The 22,105-nt window shown below is 41.7% G+C and overlaps 2 protein-coding genes across 3 annotated transcripts in view; both read right to left on the bottom strand.

Moving 5' to 3' along the window:
• The window catches only part of LOC133481841 (lissencephaly-1 homolog), a 45,709-nt gene extending 36,649 nt beyond the window's left edge, over positions 1-9,060 (bottom strand). Inside the window, exons 1-2 of the mRNA XM_061781024.1 lie at positions 8,844-9,060; positions 843-1,132 (exon numbers count right to left, since the gene is read on the bottom strand). Coding sequence (XP_061637008.1) covers positions 843-874 — 32 coding nt within the window. The 5' untranslated portion in view covers positions 875-1,132; positions 8,844-9,060. The remainder of the gene's footprint in view (positions 1-842; positions 1,133-8,843) is intronic.
• Positions 9,061-9,685: 625 nt separating this feature from the next.
• cluha (clustered mitochondria (cluA/CLU1) homolog a) overlaps positions 9,686-22,105 on the bottom strand; it is a 28,050-nt gene continuing 15,630 nt past the window's right edge. Inside the window, exons 10-27 of one of the 2 annotated variants that reach the window (XM_061781021.1) lie at positions 21,439-21,873; positions 20,768-21,027; positions 20,321-20,694; positions 19,708-19,809; positions 18,249-18,349; positions 17,994-18,146; positions 17,445-17,507; positions 17,116-17,360; positions 16,965-17,049; positions 16,743-16,896; positions 15,474-15,613; positions 15,035-15,115; positions 14,828-14,953; positions 13,601-13,722; positions 13,434-13,527; positions 13,224-13,358; positions 13,069-13,142; positions 9,686-11,327 (exon numbers count right to left, since the gene is read on the bottom strand). In XM_061781021.1, coding sequence (XP_061637005.1) covers positions 11,183-11,327; positions 13,069-13,142; positions 13,224-13,358; positions 13,434-13,527; positions 13,601-13,722; positions 14,828-14,953; positions 15,035-15,115; positions 15,474-15,613; positions 16,743-16,896; positions 16,965-17,049; positions 17,116-17,360; positions 17,445-17,507; positions 17,994-18,146; positions 18,249-18,349; positions 19,708-19,809; positions 20,321-20,694; positions 20,768-21,027; positions 21,439-21,873 — 2,889 coding nt within the window. In that variant the 3' untranslated portion in view covers positions 9,686-11,182. The remainder of the gene's footprint in view (positions 11,328-13,068; positions 13,143-13,223; positions 13,359-13,433; positions 13,528-13,600; positions 13,723-14,827; positions 14,954-15,034; positions 15,116-15,473; positions 15,614-16,742; positions 16,897-16,964; positions 17,050-17,115; positions 17,361-17,444; positions 17,508-17,993; positions 18,147-18,248; positions 18,350-19,707; positions 19,810-20,320; positions 20,695-20,767; positions 21,028-21,438; positions 21,874-22,105) is intronic. The other variant, XM_061781022.1, reaches the window with a different exon arrangement.

Raw genomic sequence — 22,105 nt, 5'->3', positions numbered from 1 at the left:
CAGGCCAAATGTGGATTAAAAATCTGATAATCAGATTTATACCTATGACAGTCCAGCGAAAACTCTATGCGAGATTGACGTCGTCGAAATACAATGATCTGTGTGTTTTTTTTTTGTTTGTTTTTTAAATAGACAACCACCTGATGTAAACTACAGGGAAAGCATAGACAAATATGGTCTAAATGTCCTTCAGTAGGCGTGCAGATCATTAAATAAGATCAATTGCCAACTGCAGCCAGTGGAGGTTTCCCTCAGTTCAATTAATGTGGGGTGAGGGGAGAAGTCACCCCAGGCTACCTAAATGGTATGCAATGTTTAATATTTGTATTATTTATGTGTCAGCGTTTAGTTCCATGATGTTACAGCCTTGTTTTGGCACGTGTAGTTATTTACATGCAATTTGGGCATCCCTGTATGTGTTCTTTGAATGTAATATGCCATATCGGATATGTGTCACTTGAAATGTACATGTAAATAGACCAACAACAAAATCAGGTAGCATTAAGTCAGAATTGGAAACTTGGACCTAAGTCATTGTTAAACCAAGAGCCATTCAGAAAGCAAGCAGAGTGAAGAATGGCAGCTCGGGCTGGGCAAGCTGAGGGCGGCCTTGTACAGGGAGTGGAGCAGAGCTAGAGCAACATGAAGACACAAACACTGCCACAGCAATTTGGAAAAACCCAATTCAGTATTTTAATTGCAAGTCTAATTTATACTGATATACAGTAAAATGTATTGCATCATTCTTCATTGTGTCAGAGTACAGTATATAGTTATCATAAAACCTCAATATGCCACAACATTAAGACTTGACGTGATTGAAAGACGTGTTGGCCACTTACAGTTCATCTCGTTGCCGTTGTGAAAGCACCATGGTGATAGGACGGCGTGGGCGGGGCAAGGAGGGAACACTTCGTAGTAGATGGTGCAGCTGCCGTGGCCTCCTCAGTCAGGAGATGAGCTGTGCAGATCCGAGCAACGCGAGCAAGGGTGATCCCTGTACTCCTATAGCATCAGTTAGTGTAGTCCCGACACAATCTCAGATAAAGTGGGGACCACAGGAATCGGGCCCCCTAAGGACGACAGAAATGGAGAGCCTGCACACCAGTCAACAGCCGAGTCTCCACTGCATCTGAAAGGGAAAAATGGAGGTCTGCATTAGGTATGCATGGCAGATAACATGGAGAGTGGGTGGGGTTGGAAATATTTATAGGTCAAAGAAGTGCTCCTTCAATACCTGCAATAGTTTAAATGCAGATAAAACAGATAAAAGCTGCTTTTCCTACCTGAAGGTAAATGCAGCACGCAGAGAAAACATTAGTATAGCCCATCAATTAGTCAATTATAAAAATGGCATGAAGCCATCCATCAGATGACTTCAACTCAATCATTCATTCCTTGGATTTTTGGATGTCCTCAAAAAAGCAATCTACGGTATCAATACATTCCAGGTTGCTCCTGCTGCAAATTCCTGTGCATACATGCAAGAGTTGATCCACATTTGTAGAGTGACAAACTCTTACTCTCAGGTTTCTGGCAGAACAGGGGGGAGGCCCAAATAACAGCTGCTCACTTGTCAAATTCCAAAACACCATCATGTCATTATCACACCTCCTCGGGAACTGCCTAGCAGAGTGATGAATGGGAAAATCACAATGAGTTAACACCACAGCTCTTAAGTCCTCTTTATACTCCCGCACTCGTGCAGCCGACAGCGCCTGCATTGCATCACATGACCGACGCATTGGGCCGTGTGGCCCATATGCGGCACTTGACGCGCACACGGCACAAATTGTCGCCACGTGCAGAATGCCGTGGAGATCATCTCTCGTGATTGGTCCGTTTTAGTCACATGCTGTGATGACGTACTCAGCTTTCCCCTTGGTTCCACATACCACCTACGCTGCCGCATTCTTGATTGATTTTGCAGTATAATTAAGAAGAAGAATCACCTTTTATTGTCATGAACATGCATGCATGCACACAAAATTTGTTCTTTGCATTTAACCCATCACAGTGAACACATGCATAAAATTAAATGTATCATCTGGATTATCTAGGTCCATTTGTTCTAGCAGACACTCTTCCACGGTCACCATTGTTGTTCCTCGTTGTGGAAAGGAAGGTAAAAACGGCTACCGGAAATGGCCATAAAATGCAGAGGAAACTCCACCCTGTTGTGTCCTAGCCTATACCAGCCATCGCGACACCCCCGACTTGGAAGAGAACTGCAGCACATTTTCAAAACAGCACGCGTGGGTTGCGCTTGAGTATATAGGCAAACTGCGCGCAGGATAGCCGCAGTGACGTCAGCGCAGTCACCGCCCGCGCAAGTATAAAGAAGCCTTTACTGGTGAGAAGGTTAGTGTATTGTCATTTGAGGGATATTTATGTGAGGTACATTAAATATAGTAGGGTTACAAACATGAACACTACACACTGCCTTGTAAATATACAAAACTAAATAGCCAATGGAAGGCCAACTATGAACAATGATAAGCATCTTAGTCTACTGGGACCACAATGACTAAATCTCCAACTGACCAGTAAACAACAGTATAAAACAAGGCTAATTTGCTTCATTTTAAAATCCTGATACAATCATTCCCTCTCTCATTTACTCATAACTTGTTGGACAGTTTTCTCTAGAATGAGCCTGTGTTGCGTTAAAGACATTGCTTTCAGAAATAACTAATGTATTGATTGTTTATTTACATTTCAACTGCACCTCAGAATGTGTGAAGGTTTCAGGTTCTCTGGGATGTCAAGTCTGGGATCTTTATCAAAGGAGCAGTGAAGAAAAGGACTTATTTTCCAAAAAGCAGCAATCTTCATATTTGACACCCATTTTCCTTCAATTACAAGTGATTGGACCCACAAAGGCGGCAGACATTATTTCACTAGCTGCCAGCCTGGTCTATTGAACTGATAAAGGTACAAATATAGAATGTGCTTTCTTTTCTATTTGCATAACTGACGCATGAACTTTGAAGAGGACCTGCTCCACAGAGAGCCACAGCACAGAGTTGATTGTGCCAAAATAACAAAAATATGACTGACCAATATAACCTTGCAAACTACTGTGGAACCTAGAAATTAGAATATAATCATACAATTTAAAACGAGACTAAATTTTTCAAGACAAATACGGCTCTTATCTCACACAATACTTAGAAGTTGAACTGTCAGCATGCATGGTGTCACGCAACACCTTAACAAATGTCATTCTGAGCAAAAATAACCCCACGTTTTGCTTTTGCTGTCAGCGAAATGTGTCAGTGATGAAAAGGTGTAATCAAACTCGGAAATGCAACACGGGGGCGACGACAAACAACTTAACTCCTCTCTGTCCTGGCTGCTCAGTACAGTATGACTAAAGTCATTTGAACTGAATCTATCATGGAACAAGAGCTGTTCTTAATCTCAAATGTGAGGAGACTCACTTCGAGCACAAACAAGCAGTAATACAGCCACGTCCATCATGTATCATCAAAGTTAAGGGTGGGAACACAAGGTCAAGCTTGGTAATGTGTTTTTACGCTTATGACAGTTAAGAATGTTAAAAGGAAAAACTATCACCTGTAGAATTAATGAAGGTTTTATGATGGCATTAATGACTGGACTGATTAATTTCCATTATTTGGGGAAAAATTTTCAAACTGATTGTGTTCAACAACAGCGGTTCCACGACTTGGATGTGTGTGTGAACTGAGCATTTATTGACAGACCTCTGTGCACATTTTTATAAGAGGTGGTACTTCTCTCTGCAAAGCTAATTTTTAATTGAATTATTGAACACAGTACTGTACAATAAAATAAATCAGTTTAACTGGTTACACTCGGCACATTGGTCGACTGGTTAGCACATCTGCCTCACAGTTCTGAGGACCAGGGTTCAAATCCTGGCCCCGCCTGTGTGGAGTTTGTATGTTCTCCCCGTGCCTGCGCAGGTTTTCAACAGGTACTCCGGTTTCCTCCCACATCCCAAAAATATGCGTGGTAGGTTGAAGACTCTAAATTGCCCGTAGGTGTAAATGTGAGTGCGAATGGTTGTTTGTTTATATGTGCCCTGCGATTGGCTGGCAACCAGTTCAGGGTGTACCCCGCCTCTCGCCCGAAGATAGCTGGGATAAGCTCCAGCACACCCGCGACCCTAGTGAGGGTAAGCAGTACAGAAAATGGATGGATGGATGGTTACACTCAGAAGGTGAGAGGGGGAATAGGTTGCAGTCGAGGTGCATACATAAATCTGCTTGCTGTTCCTGCTATTGATTCCGTCGTCTTTGTGTAGCAGCAGGAACAATCATTGCAATGATGCTGAGTGCTCTAGGGTTGTCATTTAATTTCCTGATTAATCCCAACAGGTTAATGTCCCTTTGAGAATCATTTTAGATAAATAACAGAAAGCATCCTCTGTCACTTTAAGAAGCAGCAGCCGGACACAGAGTCACAACTGGACTGAGCCACACCCGATGTCTTACGGAGCAGATATTCGTTGCTTTACGTCACCAAGCTTACATCTTGGACAGTTCAGGAGAGCAGGCCAACTAAAGGTAGGGGTTACATCAACCAAATGGAAGCACATACAGTAACGATAATGGGGAACATGTCACGTGATTACTTTCGCAAAGTTTATTAAAAAAAAAAATATTCAACCGTACCTCCTTACTCTTCTTTTTTTTGACACCACTGACAGTTAACCTCGTAGTCATCTCAGAATTGCCTTGTATAGAAATACAGTAAAGCCTTTGTCACTTTTCAAAACCAAGCACCCCAAACATCTGGAATCTGGACTGCCTTCATTTCCTAGCAGCGACACAAAGTCAGACAACTTCAGAGAAAGTAACAGTGGCATCAACTGTGTTTGCCTTTAATACACACTGACAAGCTATTAAAAAGGTCCAAAACAGCTTAACAGTTCCGCAACATCTCCATCCTCACTCTACAACAGTTCCTTTCCATTGCACATGATAAGGAGACAGTGATACACAGCAGGCATCGAATCAGTCCTGTGTTAATCCATCACAGTCTGGTTTGGTGGTGCCACAAAAAAGGACAAACTCCAACTGCAATGGACAATCAGGACTTCCAGAAAAAAACATTGGTACCCCCCCCCCCCCCCCACCACCCTTGAGGACTTGCACGCTGCCAGAACTAAGAGAAGAACATGCAAAATCCTCTTGGAGCCTCCACATCCTGGTCACCACCTCTTCCAGCTCCTTACCTCAGGTAGGCGCCATCGATCAATGCAAACTAAAACCAGCAGACATCCCAACAGCTTCTTCCCTCTTGCCATTAAATTGCTACAGGCTAAGTGACTCTCCATAGTGTGTTTTTATGTCTCAAAGGTATTTATTGTAAAAATGGGTCAACTGTCGTACCAGAGCGGCTCGAACTACCAGAGATAAATTCCTTGTGTTTTTGACATACATGGCAAATAAACATAATTCTGAATTCTGATACATTATAAAAATTTACAGCCTTTCTTGATCTACTTACATAACTACAAGAACTATAAATATAGCTTACAAATTAGTTCCAAAGTTTTGCTTTATCATGTATTGAGGCTATTGTAGCTAAAGAGTGCATCACTTGGTTGCAACAAGGCACTGTTAATTCATCTAGTTTGCTGTGTATTTATTTTTATATATTATATACTGATTATTAGGGCTTAGAGTCACCCTCTAAATCCCGATTTGTTATTCGTGTTGACAGTAAAGAATGACTTTCGAATCAGAATTGAAACCTTTATTTTTGAATTGTACAAGGAGTAAGATGTCATAGTCCAACAAATGAAAAATCCAATTTGATTATTTGCAAACTATTTAATCAGAAAGAGAGTACAGTAGCGCATTGTGGATGGCGCTTCTCCCTCAGGGAATGGTTTTCTTTTTAGTTTAAAATGGCTTCAAGAACCAGGAACCTTCGAGAATCAGGAAACCAGGAATCCTCACCACACTGTGGCCAAAGGTTGGTTTTGCACCTGTCAGTGCCGTAAATCATCGCTGGCTGGGACCAGCTGCCTCCTTTCTAGCTAGCCGGCTAGCTCTCGTCATCTGCCACAGTGTGTTGGATTCTGCTCAACTTCTCTATTTCATTATGCCACGTTCGCCTCCTTTCCAGCTTGTTTGTGACACTAATATGAATATCCGTTAAGTTCTTTGGGCTGGGCAATCGGACACCTCCTTATGCGGAGATCTCGGTGGAGAGACTATAGCTACTTGCATCCGCGATGCATGATTGAAAGAACAAAATACAACTGTGCACATGCGCAGAAACTATTTGCAGTAAGTCAAAATGACGACAGCCATAAACACAGGCTAAACAATTCTGAAGTTTTTGTTTTGTTTTTTTTGTGGCATGGCAGCAGTTGCAGCTCTTGTCCGAATAAGATTAAGTAGTATATTATAAGATTCGTTCTGACTTGAGTCCAAAAATTCTCATTGGATGATCACTTTTCCACACCCACTCGAACCACCACCAATTCATGCACAGTCCTACTGATTATAACCCCTCAAGGGTAAATGATAAAATTGGCTTTCCCTTGTCTTGTGCTTTTCTACCTTTAACGTACTAAAAGCACTTTAGCACTGTCTCCTCATTCACCTCCTGATGATACCGAATAAGGAGCTATTTGGGGTTCAGTATCTCGCTTAAGGACACTTCGACGTGGTCACAAGGGCTGAGGATCGACGACGCTACCACCTGAGCCATGCTGCCGCATATTCAATTTACACCACGCTATACATAAAATGTGTGTGGGTAACATGACAATAGCTATGGGAAGGTAACAAGAGTTAACAACATTCACAGATTCTGCCACTTAAAAAAAGCTTACATTTTCTAATCGGGTTTATTTATTCTCACAGACAATAAAAATCATTTATGGTTTATAACTTCACAGTCTGAATTACAACATTAGCTAGCTAGCATATTATTTATCTGATTCATTTCCCTGGTCATGCCACACATTTCAGCAGCTGTGGGTTGGTCATTGCAATTCATTGGGCTAAATCATGACTGACCGAAAGACCAATTGGGGGAGTGCGGTGGATAATATGCCAGCCATGGACACCTGATTGTTTGGACGACAAACTAGGCCCTACAGTAATAGGAAATCACAACAAAAAACTGACCGAATATAAAATACAGTGGTACCTTGACTTACAAGAGCCTCGGCAGTTTTTTTTAGTTACAAACTGTTGCTTTTTAATACAAGCCAAAATTGTAGTTAAGAGGGAGCTTCAGATACGCTGCTGCTCGACTGAAGTGAAAGAGAGCCACAGTCGCTGATGCACTTTCAGATATTTATTGAACAGGACAAACTGTCAAACACACAAACTCAAAATGAAGACACGTGCAAGGAGCAAGCAGCATGGCGCTCACACTGAACTAATAATGTGGTAAACGGCCAACCTGACTGATTCCAACTACTTGAAGGTCACTCACTAGGCAACACCAAACAAGTACTACAGTGTGACGTTCATCTTAACTACACTTAATAAAGCCAGTTTTCTTTCTTTACATTCATTTTGTGATTTAGTTTTTTTTTTTTTGTTTTTTTTTAAATACAGTTTACAATAGTTTGTTCCCTTTAATAAAAAACATTTACACAAATGTGGTTATTGTCAGGGTTGCAACTTATTAAAGGCATTTCAATTCATTGCAATGAAGTATAGTCTCATAAATCAGTGTACCACATCACAGAAAAACAGAGCCTGACACACACATCCTAATGAAATTACGGCAAAAAAATTTAAAAAAGACTGTATAAGATTAGGCAAATCTATGCATCCACATACACTATGCAAAGGAATTACTGCTCAGTAATATAAAACAGCTGTATGAAAAAATATATATCTGTTGGTTTTGTATAAAACAAAAAACGACGCAATCTTGGAATCATGACTAGACAAACACGGAAAGGGAAAATGAGTTGGGTAACGAGAAGACGCAAATCCAAGAAGACAATCGTTGCCTTGCATGTGCTCCACCCTGATTTCCTCCCACACATGACGAGGGAGCTCCAGCTGAGCCCGACGCCCACCGGTGAGACGGCAAACAAACTTGTCGTGTACGAAAACCCAAACACCGATTGTACATAAACTCTACGTAGCAACCTATAAATGTTATCTACACGCCCATAAGCAAGCTTATATGCGAGCCTTACCGGACGCCCTTCCTCTATGCTAACATCCGTCTTAGCACTGAAGCTAATCAGCAGGGTGAAGACTAATATCGAATGTCAATTTGATATTTATCAGCAATGACGTAGTGTCAAACAGCACCGAGTCGGCTTCAAACCATTGCCGTAATGACAACGCCAAAAGCAACAGTAACCTTCCAGCCCAACCCAGTGACATGTTGTTATATCTTTAGCGCGCGCGCACACACACATTATTTATTAGGCCTGACACCACTATAGGATATCTTAAATGTGAACTATGCCAGCTAATTAGATTAATGTGAACCGTACCCTCATTAGCTTACTGATGGAAAGAAAGAAAAAGAAAGTTAGCTTGAATGTTAACGCGTTATATTAACGCAGACGGGAGAGCCCGTTGTGCATTGCAGTTCAATTACTTAAATTTAACTTTGTCACTGGGGCTGAATACTCGAATTAAACCCAATGTTTACGTGTACAAGGTAATAAAGTGCGGTGCTGACATGCTACCTGCTGCTCCCGACCAAGCAAGCGGCCTAGCCGCCATTTTGAGGCATAAAGGAGGTGCAAAAAAAAAAAAAAAAAAAAAAAAAAAGAATTACAGCCACATCGTCATTTTCCCCACATATCCCCTGTTTCCTTCGACCCTGGGCCGGCTTTCTAAACTAGCAGAACTCACCCTATTGTCTCTGTCCGCGAATATCCACAGCACTCTCCGGCAGTAACCAAAAGCCAGCAGGGCGTGAAAAGTGCGTTCAAAATTGAGATGTTGCTAGCTGGAGGTAAACTGCGCCCCTCCTGTGTCTCAGGCGCCGCTCGCTTGTTTTTTCGTAGGCTACCGCATTCGCCTTGTGTCGGGGGCGCGCACGGAGCCCGCGTTCACGGAGAGGCGGGAGCGCGCACGTCCTTGGCGTTTATTTGTAATGCTAACCCTCTATATGGAAGAATTTTAAATGTGAACGCGCACGGTGTTTCAGTTAGTTTTAGTTGTATTTATTTACTACGATTCACTACTTCGTCCACGTTTCTGTTTTGTACTGTACATTCGTGTTATAGAACTTTATGGCGGTCATATTTATTCAATTGTACTTATTTAGATGCAGGGCAGTACCCATTTCACAGAAACATTGAGCCAGTATCAAATAACTCATCCCCCATGGAAAGACAAGAAAATCTGACCGCCGTTATTTCTCCAGTGATACTACAGAAGATACTCTAAACTTTACTCGTTGTGAAAGATATTTTACTAAACCAAATTTTCTATTTTGTACACTATTTATGAAAGCAGACTGTCTAAACTGCACTAAATATATTGTAAACAACTGTCACACGTCATCAGAAACAGACAACTAACTGCAGGAAAAATATAATTGATCAAAATGTAATTAGGTTCAAGCGCCTTGTTTCGTTATGTGAAAGCGTGCCCCCTTATGGACATTTACTGGTAGTGCTCGAGGGGCATTGGCCAAAATTGTATGCAGATCAAACAAAGTACAGAACACGTGAAACAGACAAAACCAGTTAAGATACATAAATCACCTTTATAAAGAAAATATTCACCTGCCTCCACTTCTGACTCCTGAACATGCGGGAAAATGATTGCAATGACTTCCTTCGAGTGCGAGCATATAACGTTGTATCCTTTAAGGTATTATTCACATCTTCATTTAGCATTTCTAAATATAATTTCCAGCACCATCTCTATATTTCTTTAATCACAAACATTTATACACGGCAGACTAAGTTACACATTGCCTCAGCAGAGTTACATTGCATGTATACAAGCACAAACTGTCAGTCTTTTTTTTTTTTTTTTGGGTACATCTCAATCAAAACTGCTGTTGTCCCTTTTCATTGGTGCTGAAAACTTGCAAACATATTCCTCCATATTGCTCTCTGGGCAGCTTACATGTGAAAACACACACACGGAAAACCAGGACCTGTCACTACAACAATTGTTGAGCACCTGTCCAATAATGAGAAGAGGCTAATTTTGCGGCAGCCATCTAACATGACAACTATGCATAGAAAAATAAAACATTTGGAAAGCCAATGTTCACGTCACACCTCTCGTCAGCGGTCCTGTTGGATTATGAAAAGACTCACATCCAAACATACATGCACAGTCTTCTCAATGTGTAAAAATAGAAGATTGAACACAGTTAGTACATTGAGGAATCTGCCTTCAAGAGGATGGTTTATGGAGCTTTTTCATTAAGCAAGAACACTTAAATCTGATATAGATTTATACTTTTTTTTTCCATTCTATACATTTTCTATAAAACAGTCATGGCTTAAATTAACAGGTCTAAAATGCCGTCATAATATTCCTGTGTGTTTCAGTGATGGGGGAGGGGGGGTCCAGCAAAAGAGTCCACGGGTTTACTGTTTGTAGGACTCAGCAAACAGCACAAATGATGAGATTCAATTAAATAACCATAAGGGGTGTGGAAAATTAGGAGCATTACATTCTAATAAATACAAGGCCTGCTGTCAATTTGTATCTGATTTTAGTGCCAAGTAGAGGATAGCCTAGTCTCGCTCTTCAAGGCTCCAGGAAGCCACACATGGTCATGGGCTAACAGCACTGCGTTTGGGGAAGTAACTTGGCCTTGTAATACAATGGATAAGGCTCAGGTATATAATGTCACTCTTGAGTCCACAACTGGCATCTCCTGAGTTCTATGCGCCCAGATTACTTAACACCCCTTGGTAGGATTTCCTCACGCTGCATGTTACATGGATTGGATGTTTGTACCCCCCCTCCTACGTTGTAGGACTTTCCTACTCAGTTTTCCTTTGTCCTACACATCATAAAGTGTATTCTCTGGCCCCTTCAAACATATTGTATATCCCCTTATGTTTTTTTATGTATTCATTTATTTTTATTATTATTATTTCAATGCTGATATAGTTTGCTCAGTTCCTGGGTCAGCGGGCATAATGACAAGACCGTTACGACACGGTCTTCACCCTTTGTAAAGCAAAAAAAGTAACTATGTTGTGTGCTTTTGGAAATTAATCAACGGGAATTTTGTCCTCTAGTTCCAGCAGGCTATCCTCTGTAGGTTGCTCACTCTTCTCCAGTTGCTCATTCTTCTGTGGCTCCTGCAGCTGCTGCCGTCGCTGCACCTCAGCTTTCAGGTTCTCCAGATCTTTTTGGCTGAAAGGCACAATGTATTTACATTCACTTACAAAAGCATTAAATTGAGTACTTAAAAACATGCAATGATTTTAAGTGCACGGTGGGTGATTGGTTAGCACATCCGCCTCACAGTTCTGAGGACCTGGGTTCAAATCCGGCTTCACCTGTACGGAGTTTGCATGTTCTCCCCGTGCCCGTGTGGGTTTTCTCCAGGTACTCCAGTTTCCTCCCACATCCCAAAAACGTGCACAGTAGGTTAATTGAAGACTCTAAATTGTCCGTAGGTATGAATGTGAGTGCGAATGGTTTGTTTATATGTGCCCTGCGATTGGCTGGCAACCAGCTCAGGGTGTACCCCGCCTCCTGCACGCAGTTAGCTGGGATAGGCTCCAGCATACCCGCGACCCTAGTGAGGATAAGCGGTGTAGAAAATTGATGGATTTTAAGTGCAATGAAGCATTATGAGCTGCCGCTTCTGTCCATTAAAAACAATCCGTTCCGGGATGCTTTTCAACATCCATTTGTTCAAATTTACATAAAACCTTTCCCAAGGGAAATAATGTAAGTTGATTTAATCCGTTACAGCATCATTAGATCTTTAACTATACTGAAAATGTTTTACGTAAAACATTTTAATTTCTACAGGTGTGCAAGTTGAGTGCTTTTAACATGAACAATAAACTGTGTGGTCTGATGACACGTGACAGACACTGTGACAAATGTACCGAGGGAGATTACCTGATGTCACAGTGAAACCAAATGCTGCTCACACTAAGATTTACATTACAATTTCATTTTGTTATTAAATTCGCTGTATTGTTGCTAATTATACTGAGCAGCCACGACAGATGTGTATGGCCCTTTCATCGCCATGTTCCTGTTAAATTGTATTACTTCTGGTCATTGTCACACTACTGGTACCCTGTAGCATGGTTGCATTACAAGAAAGGAAAAGAAAAGCAAAACTTGCTTCAAGTTTTTCCAACAGATGCACACAAAGAAGAATTTATTGCCAAAATTGTAAAACTTCTGAGACACTTATCAGGGAAAAAAATAAACACTTCAGAGAAAAAAGTTACAAGAATACATTTCCTCTTTTCCAATAATTTTAGGAGAAAACAATTCAAAAGAAAAATAAATTGTCAGAAGCTTATAGTAGTGTATTTGAATGGTAACCAAAAAAAAGAATAAAATATTAGGAAGATCAATTTGGATGACTACCACTGTGATCCTCTAGTTGTGTGACTGATTAGCCAGTAAGAAGCTATTTGAAAATGTCCAAGCATACATCGTCTTTAACACTTGTCCTTTAGAGTTGCAGGCAAGCTGCAGGCTATCCCAGCTGTGCGAGAGGCTGGGTACATCCTGCATTGGTCACCAGTTGATCGCAGGGCACAGACACCCATTCACACCCACGGACAATTTACAGTATTCACTTAACCTACCATGCATGTTTTTAGTACTTTTACAAATGTGAGGACGCTGCAGTATCTTGAGAAAACCCACGCAACTACAGGCAGCACATGTACTGTAAACTCTACACAGCCAAGATTAGAACACTGCACCTCTCACCTGTGAGAAAGATTTGCTAACTACCATGCTGCCAACAACTGACCAAAACCCTATAATTTAGTGTTGCATTGTTTTCTACTTTTGTGGAATGTAGTGTTTGTTTCAAACTTGATAGCAGCAAGCATTGTCAAGCACTGTTGGTGTTGCAAAGACGTGCATGTGACAGTCCTCTTTGCTGTGCATGTACCTTAGAGGGATAAAAATGATGCCATTGATGATGTTGAGCTGTTCCAAGATATTGGCCATGCTGGGAGCAGTGAACTGAACAAGAAGAGGAAAATGAGAGCACTGTTTAATGTTTGTTGTCAATTATACAAAAACACACAAGCTCTAGGCAGTCACCTTGAGGGGAGTGATGCTGGCACTGGAGCCATTTTTGTAGATCTCATTCATTGTTCTCTGCAAGGCCACAGCCTGTTGGGTGAGGCACTTCAGGTACTCTGAGCTTTCCTTGGTTTTCTCGTGAGCCTCGCCCATCTAAGAATAATACGCATTTACTATGAAGCCATCCAGATGAGACAAACTGTAGGAGCAGAGATCGCTGATGCCTACCTGGTTTTTGTAAATAGTGTAGCCTTCCTTTTCATGCTGAAGCGCAGAGCGGAACTCTGCTTTGCTTTCGTAAACTCTTGCGACGAGATGATGGCTAGAAAGAAAAACATGGAAGACAATTTCAGTACTGCATATGGATGTGGGTGAGTGATGTATTCATTCCCCACCTGAGCGCTATTTTGAGTGACCGGGGTCCATGGTACTTTGAGTTGATGGCCAAAGCATTCTCCAGGAATCTCAGAGATAAATCGTATTCCATCACACTGTGCAATACCAATCCAATGTTACTCTGAAAACAAACAAGAATAACTGTCACGTTAACTGCTCACCAAAGTGGGGTATTTGAGTAAGAATTTAATTTTGTATTATTTTAAAACAAACAACAAAAAAAACCTCAGCTGATGCCCAGTCACCTGGGAATTTTAAAATGCACCTATATATGTCAACTATATATTTAACAAATGTATCTAATGAGATTTGACCCAAATAAGTAAGTTTCAATGGGATTTCCCATGTTAAATGTAAATTTCTTCCACATGCACAATCTTGACCAGATCAGCATAGAACATGATTTGACTCAACTTCTTGACCTGCATACCCCAGCAAATATACAGGTAGTTCCATCCATTAAAGGTCCCGTATTGTGCCAAACCAGCTTTTTCTAGTATTTGGGATGTAATATTGTCTATGGTGCCTCAGTAAACATGAGAAATGAGAAATATGAATTAAAATCATCCACGCATTCCTGAGTTCCAGACGTTTTTCTGCTGAGAGGCCTGAAATCAGGTCACTCAAATTTCTCAAGCTTATATACGTCACTAGCAAAGATCTCTGCCTACCTCTCCAGAGCTGTCAACATAAACACGTATGCTCTCACAAGTGGGTCTTCTACATGGAGGCCACTAATCAGAGGAAGGGGGGCGGTCTTAGCCAAATACGGCCAAAGCAGATACAAAACTGGGTCAAACAGAAGTAGCAGTCAGAGGGGCCTTTTCTGGACACTCATGACAAAACCAAGGTGTTTTTTTTTAATGAAATTGACACTATTAAAAAAGTCCATATTAGAGATTCAATCTATGGAGGTCTAAATAGCCAAAATATGGGACCTTTAATTAAGATGGGAAATGTATTATTTATTTTCAGTGACCAAATAGTTCCAATAGATGGCACTACATATAGTGCTTGAGTAGTTTTGTATGCAGCCATGCGTGTCAGGATTTTGAGTGTAAAGGATTTATTTTGCCTTCGCAAAGGTCTGCACTATATTGAGTGCTATCCTAACTGTTGACATCATCAATGTGTGATTCCCCCACACAATTTAATGAGAATATTTATGGAAGAAAGTGGTACACATCCTAAATAGAGGTGCTTAGTCCCATTCCAGTAAAACTCACATCTAGCAGCGCCATGTCTGGGTGGTCTTCCCCGCACACCAGTAACATGAGGTATCGAGCTCTGTATAGCAGCTTCAATGCAGTGGACAGCTGTCCGTTGGAAAAGCAGTACAGAGCCAAATGCATCTGGAGAGCAAAGAAATAGAGCGATATAAAACAACTTTGGCACAAACAGAACAACTGCCAACAACAGGTCAGACAGCTTACATATTCTTGAATTGTATTAGGGTGCTCGATGCCAAGAACTCTTTCGCTCATCAGAACAGCCTTTTGTTGGTTGCTGAGTGCCTGCAGACAAGTAGGAGATGAACATTTGCAAAGTAAAATCGGTAAGACAAGAAGGAGATGTTTGCTGTGTCCCAATTGAGTTGCTGCAGCCTTTGGAAGCTGCATTTGAAACCGTATTACATCACATCGCAGCCTCAAATCAAATATTCATTTTAAAGTAGTTCACAAACAGAGCCTTATTTTTGTTTTCTCATTAAAACGCCTTAAAATATGCAATGTTAGTATTATGCTAACACGTAGCAATCTAGCTTTGTCAAATTCAGTGACATTTCCATAGACACCCAAATCGGCCCTTGGAAGGGTGTGGTACCTGAATTGGCTCACAGTTGTTGTGTTTTATATAACTGCCAGCATGTACCTCAGCGTGGTCCCCCATGATGTAATTAAGGCGAGCCAAGAGGCGGAGGCAGGCACAGATTTCCACGTGCATTGCTCCGTACACGTTGTTGAAGAGGTTGAGGGCCTCATTGATCAGCTCAGACCCCTCCTTCAAAAATCCTAGGAAACAAATACGGGAATTTATATCAAAACAGAAAGACAAGGTTGTAGTGGACCACATGCTCAAATCATTTGAAATACAGCATTCTCTGAAAATAAATTGACATCATTTTGTAGTCTAATATAGCCAATTCTAGCTTAAATGATCTCAAATTTTAAAACCAAGTCTAATGTTAAATTAAAAACTGTTTTACTTTTTTCCCCAGGGTAAAAATGACATTCACTTGCAATGAAAGGGCATTTTGTGTGTTAGAATATGCTCAAACAAGGGTATGCCACATGTATTTGAGAAAATTCAATAAAAACACCAATTGGAACACAAAAAATGACAAAAAAATGGCAAGAGGAAGGCTAAAAGGAAAAACTTGTATCACAGGCAGTGCACATATTGAACATTTGTGAAGCTTTGTGAAGTCCATTAAATATACATCCGTTTGAATATGTATTTGGAATTTGGATATTTGCTGTGGGTCATGACGGAAAGAACGAGATCTCGGATACAAGGGGCCGAAATGAGTTTCCTCCGCAGGGTGTCCGGGCTCTCCCTTGGAGATAGGGTGAGAAGCTCGGTCATCCGGGAGGATCTCAGAGAAGAGCCGTTACTCCTTCACATCGAGAGGAGCCAGATGAGGTGGCTGGGGCATCTGATTCGGATGCCTCCCGGACGCCTCCCTGGTGAGGTGTTCCGGGCACGTCGCACCGGGAGGAGACCCCGGGGACGACCCAGGACACGCTGGAGAGACTACATCCTTCGGCTGGCTGGGAACGCGTCGGGATCCCCCCGGAAGAGATGGATGAAGTGGCTGGGGAAAGGGAAGTCTGGGTGTCCCTGCTGAAGCTACTGCCCCCGCGACCCGACCTCGGATAAGCGGTAGAAGATGGATGGATGAATTTGGATACTCAGATATTCATTATTTAAAATGATTCACCTTTTTGGGAACACCCCATACTACAATGTACAGTATATGTACCATCAAAAGTACTTCAACAAAACAATCCACGATCCAGTAGCTGTTAAAAACACACAATTTTAATCTGATCCAGATAAAACTAAATCCAACTGGTGGGATAAGTATATTAATGAATCTTGGTGTAAGGCGGGAGCATTTAGTGAACTTGTGAGCGTTACCTTGCTGCACCTTGGCCTGGCCGCTCTGGAAGAAGTGGAAGGCGTCTGAGGCTTTGGGGTTGACATGTTTTACCACAGGGAAAATATTAAGGATGTCTTCTTCTGTAAAAGTAGGCTTGTGGCGGCTGTCGAAGTTATACTCCTTTATCAGAATCTGGAGAACAGATCAAGATGTTTTAGAAAAAAAACAATCTGTGACACGAAGAAAAAGAAAAAACCTACTTGGATGCCTGTTTTGACTGATATTTCTCTGAGCAAAGTGATTTTCTGAAGACTGTATTTCTCCACCACCTGGTCCACATTTTCACTGTGAAAGTGGAGAGAGTAAATAATAATGCACCAGCTCAACAAAAACACACGAATGAGTCGTTACCATTGGATGGTGAAGTGATAGTAACTCTGTGCTTCAGAGGCAATGTTCTTCCACAACTCGCTTGGTGTCAGGCTGGCCCACGCAGTGTTGTCTCCACTTCCAGGAACCTTATTGCGCCTCTTTCGGTTTTTCCGTCGCGACACGAGCTCGTCAGCCGGCAGGTGAGCGACAGCATCCGTGAAGGAGCTCAAGAAACAGTTTAGGAAATGGCTTACAGCGGCAGAGAGAGCTGACAGCTCTACACCCTTCATGATTAAAAAATGTCATGTTTTTAGTCAAAACACAACCATGCAAATCTGTCAAAACAATGTATACTGAATGCTACCAACCTGGAGGTATGTCTTGAAGATATGTTTTGCACATCTGGTGATCAATTCAATGATTCCCATTCTCTAAAGATGGAGGGGGAAATGTTATAATGGGGGGAAAACTAATCTAATTACAGTGGATGTGAAACAAAAATATTTTTACAAATATTCATGCACATAAATGTGTCATAAAACACTACTCCTACAGACAATATACTATCAAATATCTAAGAGTTCATGTAATTTCAAATGAAGAATTTTCCTGTAAAGGGGTTATTTTTCCATTGGACACTTGGGCTTAAAAATCTGACTTTTATTCTTTTTATTCTAAATTGAAACTTTCACTCCTCTCGCAATGGTTAACATCATTTAGTAAGAAGCTGTATTACTGTCTGCAACGATTAGTTGTAGCCACAGCTCCACAATGTTGCTGTATTTGCTGCCCTCCAACATTTTTAATCCCAGTCCCACATTAAGACTGCCTCATTCATTCTACTTGTCATGATATACTGTATGCCTAATTTTATGTCAGTGCAAAGCATTTACAAGCTATTAAAACATTAGACCTACATAGAAGTGTTCCAGCTGGGCTTTGGCAGGAGTCTTGTCCACAAACTCCAGCACAGTGCCCAAGTACCGTACATTAATGCCTCGCTGGTGCAAGGCCTCTGTTAGAGTGGCTCCATCCATGGGCAGAGCGCTTTGGTCCAAACAGTCTTTAACCTAGTGAGAACAGACACAACTTTAAATTCAGATGCAGTGCCTGCAACTAGATCTCAAACAGAAACCCAATCAAGCACAGTAACTACACTACACATCACTGACCAGTGATGGAATCTGGCAGGAAACAAGGAAAGCAGCAGAATCGTTGAGTAACTGCTTTTGTTTCTGGATGTCATCTGCGCTGTCGTCTGGGAAACGTACTCCTGGTTCAACAACACAATCATTATTGACAGTTCAAGAAGGTGAATTGGATGCAGTAGCTTCATGAATGCTAAATACCCTTTAGGGAACAAGTCAAAGAGCTACAATAAGGGAGCATATATTTATACTACAGTATTCCATTTCATATTTACATTCTAAACTACAATTTGTGACTGAAAATGGTAAGTTTGTACCCCCTCAACCAAGGGCAAGTTTGGTCAAAGGTTTATTAATTTATCTGTCAATGGATCAATTTCTTTGAGAGGAGAATAACACAAATGTAACAGCAAAATATCATTATCAGCTGGGCTGCACAGTTAACGGAATTTTAATCGTGATCGTATTTTTTGCTGCCACGATTAAACGAGCCTGATCGTTGGTGATTTTTTACATTTAAAATGCCGGCACCGCCGCCTATGAAAAGTGCTTCATTAGCAGCAGTGCCTGCAATCTACTCAGCCAGCCACCAGGGAGCAAACGCACAGTTAAGGCTTCATTAATCTCTGGCACTGCGCTCAGGTGCCAACTTCAAAATTATTATTCTTTTCCTTTCAGCTTAGCAGTTGCTTTGACTTCAACTTTTCGGCTGGCCTGACCGCAATGAAAAACCCCCAGGAGTAAATAGAGAGGGAAATCGCAACTGTTGAGTTCTTTGCAGTTTGTGAACGTGGACGACTGACCAATGGACAAGCAGAACGAGGACGTACCGTCCTTGACAATTCACTCCATTGACGGGGATTTTTCAAATGAAAAGTCGGTGCTTGCAGATTAATGTTTTTGCCTTCTATGCGTAAACTGTATTTGCTTCCTTTAAATTGCAATTCGTAATTACACTTTGTAATCGCACACTTATTAAGTTAGCCCTTGCTAAAGTTGAATTTTTAGGTTACATTTTTAAAATTGTTATATATCATTAAGTCTTATATAAAGATTCAATTTAAACTGAAAACTGTTACAGTTTGTTAAATAGTAGTACAAAAAAAAACAAAAAACTTTTTGAATAATCGTGATCACAAAATGTATCAAAATAACGGTGATTATTATTTTGGCCGTAATCGTGGAGCCCTAATTATCAGTGTAAATGTATGTCATCTCTGCAAGATGATGTCAACTAATGGAAATTAAATTCATTTCAGCTATGAGCTGCCATAGCAAGTTATATAAGTTTTATGCTCCATCTTGGAACTATGGCAAGGTACATTACAGCAAATAAATAAGGGAATTAATTTCACTATAAATATAACTATGGATTAGGATAAAGTTCTCTTCACTTTTGTTACAATTTAACCTATGTCTGTGCTATATATAGTTCATAAACAACCATGCAACCTATAAAATCAAACATACTGTCCAATCCTACCTGGAGAGAAGATGTCAGGGTTGAAGCGGATGTCGAAGGACGTGTTGCTGATGGAGCCGACAGCCTTGCAAGCATTAAGGACGACCTCGCGGCTTTTGAGGTCTGTTTGAGATGACATAAGACTCATGAGAGGAAGAACGGATAAAAATAACGAATTTAAATGTCAACTTGGCACTATCAGTCTGTGCATTACACACAACATGCAAACACTGTAGTGTACCAGTGCAAAACACAACACCACCCCCCCAAAAAAAAAAAAATCAAAAAAAAAAAATCAAAAATAAAAATTAAAAATGTGTAAGCATGCACATTATACAGGACCAGGCGGGCAAATCAAACATTCACATTTGATGGACAATATGTATGATTGTGATTTTTTTTTTTTTTCTTGGTTATTTCATTCAGCAGGCTGGAACATTAAAGGAGGGACCAACATTCTTTCCCTATGCAGGCTGAGGACTGAGCAGGCACAGCTAGCCAGGTGGATTGAAGCTGGTTGGAACTGTGATGTTCTTTCTAATAGTCATAACACTTAAACTACTATTCTGTTTGAGACTATCCACCAAAGCAGCTGTCCCAGCACTGTCAAGGCCTTTGATGTTTTTGGACGTACCAATACCAGATCCATCTTCACCAACTAAGGTCTCCGCCAGCTCTTTGGCCTGAGCTAATCCTGGAATACTTTCCTCAAGCTCCTTACCCTCCAGTGGGCTCTTGCACTCCCCATTCTGTGTTGCTGTAGGCTCCAGAGGCCCATTGGTAGCGGCCTTCGAGGTCATTTCATCCCTGTCAGTCACACTGAGACTGCTATTTGTTTGGACCGGGACATCTGTAGAGACCTGCGTGCTTGAATCTGAGGCAGTGGTTTGTGCTTCATCAGCATTGGTGTCTGTTTCGGAGGTTTGAGTGATGGCTGGAATTTTTCCGTTTTTGTTGGCTTTCTGTTGCATGAGTTGTAACGCGGCCATCTTCATAAAGAGAAGATATCTAAGCAGGGACAAAATCCACAATTACAAACATGGTGTTTTACTGAAAAGCACAACAGAGGAGAAACACTAACCTGTGCTCGACAAAGGCCTCAATGAGTTCTTGGCGAAGGCAGGCGAGGCGGTGGGGGTGCTGGCGGGGGAAACCCTGGTGCTGACACTCTGGAGCTACCTCTTCTCCCTCCACGGGAAGGAAGTTGAGGTCAGGGGGGAAGGTGCGAAGAAGGTCCAGAATGTAGTGACGGCCATCATTTCCAATGATGCCCTTACATTCGACCGACGAGCAAAGTTCCACGGCCTCGTTCTTCTCATTGAGCACATTGTATCGCTGCACCTAAGATGAAAAGCCAGAACAGGTATCGTTTAATTGACTGTTTTTTTAAGATGTTGGGAATGATGGGAAGAGCCACTGACCACAGAAGCATGTCATACCTAAGCTATGCAAACATGTTGCATTAAGGTAATAGCGTAGGTATGACAAGCAGAGACACGTGAGCTAACTTTGGCGTCAACCACTCTACTACAAGCAAGGCTAGTTTGCCTAAGTAACTGGCCAAAAGAGGAGACCGAATAGACTGAGGTATTGTCTTACCATTTGGTTTGTTATCACCCATTATGTTATAACTGTTTTATGTCATCTATGAACACAGGTACTACCTTTAACTGGAAGTGGAAACACACGAGTAATAAGGTGTCTATTAGAGGAGCGGGCACTATTTGAAGAAACAGTAATTGTGCTACTGACTTTGAGGGGCCTGCTTGTCTTCGCCAGAAGCTCCAGGTATTTGCTGTGAGACACAACTGTCTTTCCAAAGTCGATGGAGCCATAGATGACGCTCTGCTCCTGCTCGCGCTCCAGGATGCCAGGGATGATTGATTGGGCGGTGACACGGTAGCCTCTGTAGTCCACCACCACTGTGCCCAGTGTATAGAGTCCCTCCACATCCACTGCCCCGTACGCTCTCACACCATTCAAGTCGTTGGTGGGTGCGACGTGGGCGGCAGCGTCCCCACCCAGCTCGCGATAATGGTCTCGCACGTCAAAGCCCGGGCTGAAGAAAATGTTGTTCCAGATGAACATCTGCATGTGCGTTTCGTCACCAGGGTTGATGGCCATTACATTTCCGTCGATGACTGCCATGGCACCGCGAGTGGCCGCTGCTGCAAAGTCGCTGTGGACCTGAGAGGATAAAAAAAGATTTTAGACAAGCTGTTGCATAAACTGTCCACACAGCAGTGGCATCTTCTTTCCAATTAAGGTGAAGCCATGTCCTCATTTACACATTTTAAAAAATAAACGATGTGTTTTGGCATGAGGTGCATTCTAGCTGTAAAAGTATTCTTTGCTATTTGGTTCAAGATACAGTTCCCTATGCTAATGAGAGATGTCACCCTGCACGCAGTTCCCATGA

Source organism: Phyllopteryx taeniolatus, chromosome 8, assembly GCF_024500385.1.
Source record: "Phyllopteryx taeniolatus isolate TA_2022b chromosome 8, UOR_Ptae_1.2, whole genome shotgun sequence".
Classification (NCBI taxonomy): Eukaryota; Metazoa; Chordata; class Actinopteri; order Syngnathiformes; family Syngnathidae; genus Phyllopteryx; species Phyllopteryx taeniolatus.
This window is presented reverse-complemented; position numbering and strand designations above follow the sequence as displayed.